We start from the raw sequence: 8,611 nt of genomic DNA, 5'->3' as shown, positions 1-8,611 counted from the left end.
TTTTTTTGGGAAGAGTTTTGCTCTTGTTGCCTAGACTGGAGTGCAGTGGCACAATTTCAGCTCATTGCAACCTCTGCCTTCCAGGTTCAAGCAATTCTCCTGCCTCAGCCTCCCAAGCAGCTGGGATTACAGGCTCCCGCCACCATGCCTGGCTAATTTTTTTGTATTTTTAGTAGAAACGGGGTTTCACAGTGTTGGCCAGGCTGGTCTCAAACTCCTGACCTCAGGTGATCCACCCCCCTCCGCCTTCCAAAGTCCCTCCTTTTTGAAAAGATTTCGGTTGGCTTTATTGCTATTCTAGGATCAGGCAACACTTCAGTCCGTGAAAAAGACTAAGGTGTTCCTCTATTTTCCTTTTTTGTTTTTTGGGAGATTTTTCTGGGACAGGGCCTCACTCTGTCAACCAGGCTGGAATGCAGTGGCGCGATCACAGCTTACTACAGCCTCCCGAGTAGCTGGGACTACAGGTGTGCACTACCATGCCCGGCTATGTGTTTTTATTTTTTGTAGAGGGGGGATCTCACTATATGGCCAAGGCTGGTCTTCAATTCCTAAGCTCAAGTGATCCTTCTGCCTCGGCCTCCCAAAGTGCTGGGATTGCAGGAGTGAGCCACTGCGCCCAGCCCAGATTTATATTTTGAGAAAAAAAATGGGGCGGTAAATAGAATCCTATTGGTTTTGTATTTACCTTTTATCTGGCAGGCATTTGGACGAATGTTCTCGGTCATCAGTTTTGTAAAACACAAGAAGAGGGATGGGCTTCTCTTTCTGTGATAATGATCAAAAGATACCATAATTACTTCTCCTCCAAAAGAGGGAACTTAATTCCCTTCTCCTTGAGCACAGGCTAGACTTAATAATTTGCTTCTAATGTATAGAGTATAGAAAGGGAAGGCTGGAGTCAGTGGCTCACACCTACAATCCCAGCATTTTGGGAGGCCAAGGCGGGCGGATCACTTGAGGTCAGGAGTTTAAGACCAGCCTGGCCAACATGGTGAAACCCCATCTCTACTAAAAATACAAAAAATTAGCTGGGCTTGGTGGCAGACACCTGTAATCCCAGCTACTTGGGAGGCTGAGACAGAAGAATCACTAGAACCTGGGAGGTGGAGGTTGCAGTGAGCCGAGATCGTACCACTGCACTCCAGCCTGGGTGACAGAGCGAGATTCCATCTCAAAAAAATAAATACATAAATAAAAGTTTTTTGTAAAAAAGATATAAAACCACTTTTGCTGTAAGAAAGACAAGAAATTCTGACATAAGAAAGAAGAGTTGGTTGTGACTATTTGTTTCTGCATTAAAAACCCCAAGAGATATTTGCAGTATTGAACTGACTCAGATATGGAGGGCTTTCAAAGTTTTGATCTAGTATCTCATGGCTTTGTGGTTAATATTTGCAGAAAGGTTGTGTTCTGAGTCCTTCATTTCAAGGGTATGTTAAAAAAAAAAAAAAAAAAAAAAAAAAAAAAAGACTGCTGAGGCTGGGCATGGTGGCTCACGCCTGTAATCCCAGCACTTTGGGAGGCTGAGGCAGGTGGATCACCTGAGGTCAGGAGTTTGAAACCAGCCTGGCCAACATGGTGAAACCCGGTCTCTGCTAAAAATACAAAAAAAAAAAAAAAAATTAGCCAGGCATGGTGGCACACTCCTGTCATCTCAGCTACCCAGGAGCCTGAGGCAGAAGAATTGCTTGAACCTCGGAGGCAGAGGTTGCAGTGAGCCAAGATTGTGCCACCGCACTCCAGCCTGGGCAACAGAGCAAGACTCCCTCTCCAAAAAAATAAAAATGACTGCTGAAGAAAAGAGGGCATTATGACAATAATACAGCTTAGCTGTGCCCCATCCCCCAACGAGGGTCCAGAAATAGTACTTACTGGAATTCTTCATGATAAATGTGGTACGCCAAATGCAGGAGGTAATTCAAAAATGTTCTCAAAAGTATTGTTGTAAATGGAGAATGGATTTCTTCAACTGGTATGTCATTATTGGCTAAAATAAGAAAATTGGAAAGGATGCCTGATATTTGCTAGAACCTTCCATTTTATTTGCTCCTGGTATACAATTCGAAGGATTGAATATGAGAGAGTGCTTATTTCAAAATGCTCTGAACATGTGTATAAGCATCCAACTAAAAATTTAAAACTCCGTGAAAGCCAGGCACAGTGGCTCACGCCTGTAATCCCAGCACTTTGGGAGGCTGAAGCAGCAAATTGCCTGAGGTCAGGAGTTTGAGACCAGCCTGGGCAACATGGCAAAACCCTGTCTCTACCAAAAATACAAAAAATTAGCCAGGTGTGGTGGCGGGCACCTGTAATCTCAGCTATTTGGGAGACTGAGGCAGGAGAATCGCTGGAACCCAGGAGGTGGAGGCTGCAGTGAGCTGAGATTGAGCCACTGCACTCCAGCCTGGGCAACAGAGCGAGACTTCATCTCAGAAAAAAAAAAAAAAAAAGATGTCAATCTGGTTCCTTTACAAGGCGAGATATCTTGTCCCAATGTTTTCCAGAGTAGTCTGAGACACAATCTGATGAATGCTGCTAATGCTGATGGATTTTAAGTATGTTTCAAACACTAAACTTTGACATAAATAGGCATTTTTTCTAATACTTTACTTTTCAAATATTTCAAATATTTATTTTGAAGCTTGCAGCTCTGCCTCCCAGAATTTGGCTGAAAGAAGTTAAACTTCCAAAGTTGTTAAATTTATCACATCAACTTCCTAATTTGAAATCAAGACCAATCCTAAGACTACTTAGGGCCTTTTCGAGACCCTTCCAAGCCATTGCTGATTCTCCCCGTTTCTTTTTTTTTTTTTTTCCAGACAGAGTCTCACTCTGTTGCCCAGGCTGGAGTGCAGTGGCGTGATCTCGGCTCACTGCAACCTCCACCTCCTAGGCTCAAGCGATTCTACTCCTACCTCAGCCTCCCCATAAGTAGCTGGGAATACAGGCATGTACCACCACACCTGGCTAATTTTTGTATTTTTAGTAGAGACGGAGTTTCACCATATTGCCCAGGCTGGTCTCAAACTCCTGGACTCAAGTGATCCACCCGCCTCAGCCTTCCAAAGTGCTGGGATTACAGGCATAAGCCACGAGGCCTAGCCATCTCCTCATTTCTGACCTGACAATTCAGTGCTTTTTTACTACAGATCGGTGGTCAGGGGGAGAGAGGGAGGCAAACTTTCTGCGAAGGGCCAAAGAGTAAATCTTTCAGGCTTGGTGGACCAGACCGTCTACATCACAACCCCTCAGCTGTGGTGCTTTGGGGTAAAGCAGTCACAAACATGTAAGCAAATGGGCATGTCTGTGTTCCAGTAAAGCGTGATTTAGGGGAACGGGGGGGCGGACTGGATTTCACCCTGAGACCGTGCATTGCTGGCCCTGCTTTTGTAGGTGACTTCGCACTGTTGCTGTTACATCACGAGACTGTCTCTTCAAGTACATCGTAATCACGGGGGGAACAAGACAACGCACTGATTTCTAGAACACTCGTCTCCCAACCTGGGCCTTCCCAGCTCCCTCCACATTTCCTAACTGCTTTCCAGGTGACACTGTGATACTGTCCTTTAGACCAGCGGTCCTCCACCTTTTTGACACCAGGGACGGATTTTGTGGAAGACAGTTTTTCCATGAATGGTGGGAAGGGGTGGGGGGCTGTTGGTTTCAGGATGATTCAAGCGCGTTCGAATTACTGTGCACCTTATTTCTATTATTATGACATTGTAATACATAATGAAACAATTCTACAACTCACCATCAGGTAGAATCAGTGGGAGTCCTGAGCTTGTTTTCCTGCAACTAGACAGTCCCATCTGGGGGTGATGGGATACAGTGACAGATCATCAGGCATTTGATTCTCCTAAGGAGCGTGCAACCTACATCCCTCGCATGCGCAGTTCACAGTAGGATTTGCGCTCCTATGAGAATCTAATGCCCTGCTGATCTGCAGGAGGCGGAGCTCAGGCGGTAAATGCCAGCCACGGGGAATGGCTGTAAAAACAGATGAAGGTAGGCTGGGTGCAGTGGCTCATGCCTGTAATCCCAGCACTTTGGGAGGCCAAGGCGGGCAGATCATCTGAGGTCGAGAGTTCAAGATCAGCCTAACCAACATGGAAAAACCCCATCTCTACCAAAAAATACAAAAATTAGCTGGGCACAGTGGCGCATGACTGTAATCCCGGCTACTTGGGAGGCTGAGGCAGGAGAGTCACTTGAACCCAGGAGGTGGGGGTTGCAGTGAGACGAGATTGTGCCATTGCACTCCAGCCTGGGCAAAAAGAGTGAAACTGTCTCAAAATAAAACAAAACAAAACAAAAAATGAAAGTTCACTTTCTTGCCCACTGCTCACTTTCCACTGTGTAGCCTGTTTCCTAATGGGCCACAGACCAGTACTGATCCATGGCCTGGGGTTTGGGGACCCCTGCCTTTTGTGTGTGTGTGCACGTGAGATGGAGTCTCACCCTGTCACCCAGGCTGGAGTGCAATGGCACGATCTTGGCTCACTGCAACCTCTGCCTCCCGGGTCCAAGCAATTCTCCTGCCTCAGCCTCCCAAATGGCTGGGATTACAGAAATTCACCACCACGCCTGGCTAATTTTTTGTATCTTTTAGTAGAGACGGGGTTTCACCATGTTGGTCAGGCTGGTCTCAAACTCCTGACCTCGTGATCCGCCTGCCTCAGCCTCCCAAAGTGCTGAGATTACAGGCATGAGCCACTGCACCCGGCCTGGTCCCCTGCTTTAAACCAAAAGATGTGAAGGATCTGGAATACTCGCCACTTAATATCCTGTCCATATCAGCAAGAGTTAGTTTGTGGTGATGAAATTTGCAATCTTTTAGAAATCTCCAGAAGTGAAGCTTTGTCATCAGAAAGGTATTATCCAGAGAGTGGTCACATCCCAGGCTGCTATAAAAGCTGTAGATTCTTCTTAATTCTGTAATATTTCTTAAGACAGCATATTCCACCTGAAAGGAAGAAAGTCATACGTGGATTAAGAACAAAAGACGGCCGGGCGCGGTGGCTCACGCCTGTAATCCTAGCACTTTGGGAGGCTGAGGCAGGCAGATCACCTGAGGTCAGAAGTTCCAGACCAGCCTGGCCAACATGGTGAAACCCCATCTCTACTAAAAATACAAAATTAGCCAGGCATGGTGGCACACACCTGTAATCCCAGCTACTCAGGAGGCTGAGGCAGGAGAATTGCTTGAACCTGGGAGGAGGTTGCAGTGAGCCGAGATCGTGTCACTGCATTCCAGCCTGGACGTCAAGAGCGAGACCCTGCCTCAAAATAAAGAAATAAAATTTAAAAATTTAAAAAAGAACAAAAGACACAACACCTGTCTCCTACATTAAATGCGATAATACAAGTAAAGTAATGGCATTTAGCTCTTTCCACTGTAAGAACTTAAGAAGTGTTTGTTTTGTTTTGAGATGGAGTCTCGCTCTGTCACCCAGGCTGGAGTGCAGTGGCACGATCTTGGCTCACTGCAACCTCTGCCTCCTGGGTTCAGGCGATTCTCATGCCTCAGCCTCCAGAGTAGCCGTGATAACAGGTGCCCACCACCACGCCCGGCTAATTTTTGTATTTTTGGTAGAGATGGGGTTTCACCATATTGGCCAGTCTGGTCTTGAACTCCTGACCTCAGGTGATCCGCCTGCCTCGGCCTCCCAAAGTGTTACGATTACAGGCGCCAGCCACGGCACCTGGCCAAGAAGCATTTCATTCTTTCCACCCACCCCACTTGGTCAATAAAATGCCATCTCCAACCAACAGTAAAAACAAAACAAAACAACAAAAAAAGTTATCTGGAAAATAGACTTCCTTTCACATGGCAATGTGCTGGCTTCCTCTCTCAGTGGCAGCAACAAAATTCTATTGTCTGCAGATCCTCATCCCTCATCAACATATGTGCAAAAATCTTCAACAAAATAAGTTGAATCCAGCAATATATAAAAAGAATAGTAGCCATGCACAGTGGCTCATGCCTGTTATCCCAGCACTTTGTGAGGCCAAGGCAGGAGGATTGCCTGAGCCTGGGAACTCGAGACCAGCCTGTGCTACATAGTAAGAGCATGTCTCAACTGAAAATTAAAAATTAAAGAAATTAACCAGGCACAGTGGCAAGTGCCCGTATAGTTCCAGCTACTCAGGAAGCTGAGGCGGGAGGATTGCTTAAGCCCAGAAGGTCAAGACTGCAGTGAGCTAAGATCGCACCACTTCACTCCAGCCAGGGTAACAGAGCAAGACCCTATCTCAAAAAGAAAAAAAAAAAAAAGGGAATACAGCAACACCAAGTAGGGTTTATCCTAGAATTGCAAAGCTGGGTTAACATTTGAAAAGTCAATCAATGTAATTCACAGTATTGACAGACTGAAGAAGAACCAAATGATTCTATCAACTGAAGCATTTTACAGAATTTAACATCCATTCTTGATAAGCACCCTCAGCAAATTAGGAATAGAAAGGAATCCCTCAACCTGATAAACAGCATGTACAAAACACATGCAACTCACATCACACATAGGGCTGAAAGTCTGAAAGAAGCAATATTCCACTAGGTGCAATAGCTCACGCCTGTAATCCCAGCACTTTGGGAGGCTGAGGCGGAAGGATCACCTGAGGTCAGGAGTTCGAGACCAGCCTGGGCAACACAGTGAAACTCCATCTCTACTAAAAATATCTGGGCATGGTGGTGCATGCCTGTAATCCCAGCTACTCAGGAAGCTGAGGCAGGAGAATCCCTTGAACGCGGGAGGCGGAGGTTGCAGTGAGCTGAGATCATGCCATTGCACTCCACCCTGGGCAACAAGAGGGACTCTGTCTCAAAAAAAAAAAAAAAAAAAAGCAATATTCATGGTGGTTGCTTTACTCACCTCCCTCTCTGTCACATTTCACCTTTTAGGATTTTCCCCAGACCCTTGATGCCCTTAAGCTGCCCCAAATTCCCCACATATGCAGCCCTGCCCTCTACACAGCGTCCTGTTCTCCAGAACCACTCACCCCATGCCCTACCCTTATAATGAGACATTCAGAGAATGCGAAGAACAGGATTTGGGGTCCTAAGGGAGACAGAGCCCTACCTGGGTGGCTTCAGGCATTTGTTACGCTGAGCATTAATTCCTGCTTTTGAAAATGCAATTCAATTGAATAAACATGTATAGTCTGCCCGATCTGAAGCATTGTTCTAGGCTGGGCGTGGTGGCTCACACCCATAATCCCAGCACTTTGGGAGGCCGAGGTGGGCAGATCACCTGAGGTCAGGAGTTCCAGACCAGCCTGGCCAATATGGTGACACCCCGTCTCTACTAAAATACAAAAAAATAGCTGGGCGTAGTGGCTCACACCTGTAATCCCAGCTACTGGGGAGGCCGAGGTGGGGGAGGCTTGAACCCGGGAGGCAGAGGTTGCAGTGAGCCAAGACTGCGCCACAGCACTCCAGTCTGGGCGACAGAGCAAAACTCAGTCTCAAGGCCGGGCGCGGTGGCTCACGCTTGTAATCCCAGCACTTTGGGACGCCGAGGCGGGCGGATCATGAGGTCAGGAGATAGAGACCATGGTGAAATCCCGTCTCTCCTAAAAGTACAAAAAAATTAGCCGGGCATGGTGGCGGGCGCCTGTAGTCCCAGCTACTCGGAGAGGCTGAGGCAGGAGAATGGTGTGAACCCGGGAGGCGGAGCTTGCAGCGAGCCGAGATCGCACCACTGCACGCCAGCCTGGGTGAGAGAGCGAGACTCCGTCTCAAAAAAAACAAAAACAAAAACAAAAACTCAGCCTCAAAAAACAAAACAAAAAAAAAGACATTCAACACGTGACAGCAGTCACCAGCTATATTTCCCCAGGATACAACTGATACCAATCAGAAAGATGTTACCTGCTTCTTTTCTTCAGGTTGGACTGTCTCAGGGTACATGTCCAGGAGCAAATTTAGATCCAGCTCAACGCTGGATCCCAACACAGAATGACTCTCACTGCCATCAAGCTTTCTGATCAGTTCTAATGAATGAAGGCAAACACAGGGGATAAGTACAGTTTGTTTGGTGTTTGTTTGTTTTTATTTTGTTTTTTGTTTTTTGAGACGGCCTCACTCTGTCGCCCAGGCTGGAGTGAAGTGGCATGGTCTCAGTTCACTGCAACCTCTGCCTCCCAGGCTCAAGCCATCCTCCCACCTCACCCTCCCGAGTAGCTGCGACTACAGACATGCACCATCACGGCCAGCTAATTTTTGTATTTTTTGTAGACACAGGGTTTCACCGTGTTGCCCAGGCTGGTCTCAAACTCCTGAGCTCAACTGATCCACCTGCCTTGGCCTCCCAAAGTGCTGGGATTACAGGCATGGGCCACCGCAGCCATCCTTGGAGATAATTATGAAAAGCAATGTTCAAATTTCTCAATATTATGTCACAATGATTTTCCACCGAAATGTGATGCAAGAATATTCCAAAAACCTATTAAGAACGTGGGCGGGGCACAGTGGCTCATGCCTGTAATCCCAGCATTTTGGGAAACCAAAATGTGAGGTTGAGGCTGCAGTGAGCTATGATCATGCCACTGGACTCCAACCTGGGCAACAGAGTGAGATCCTATCTCTAAAAAAAACATTTTTTAA

The 8,611-nt window shown here is 46.8% G+C and overlaps 1 protein-coding gene across 1 annotated transcript in view; it reads right to left on the bottom strand.

Moving 5' to 3' along the window:
* The window catches only part of LOC115830801 (radial spoke head 10 homolog B2-like), a 39,589-nt gene that overhangs the window by 15,134 nt on the left and 15,844 nt on the right, over positions 1–8,611 (bottom strand). Inside the window, exons 9-12 of the mRNA XM_030795581.1 lie at positions 7,877–7,998; positions 4,780–4,969; positions 1,876–1,990; positions 689–768 (exon numbers count right to left, since the gene is read on the bottom strand). Coding sequence (XP_030651441.1) covers positions 689–768; positions 1,876–1,990; positions 4,780–4,969; positions 7,877–7,998 — 507 coding nt within the window. The remainder of the gene's footprint in view (positions 1–688; positions 769–1,875; positions 1,991–4,779; positions 4,970–7,876; positions 7,999–8,611) is intronic.

This window comes from Nomascus leucogenys, chromosome 17 (assembly GCF_006542625.1).
Source record: "Nomascus leucogenys isolate Asia chromosome 17, Asia_NLE_v1, whole genome shotgun sequence".
NCBI classification, from domain to species: domain Eukaryota; kingdom Metazoa; phylum Chordata; class Mammalia; order Primates; family Hylobatidae; genus Nomascus; species Nomascus leucogenys.
The sequence above is the reverse complement of the archived record's forward strand: the minus strand, read 5'-3'. Positions and strand labels throughout refer to the sequence as shown.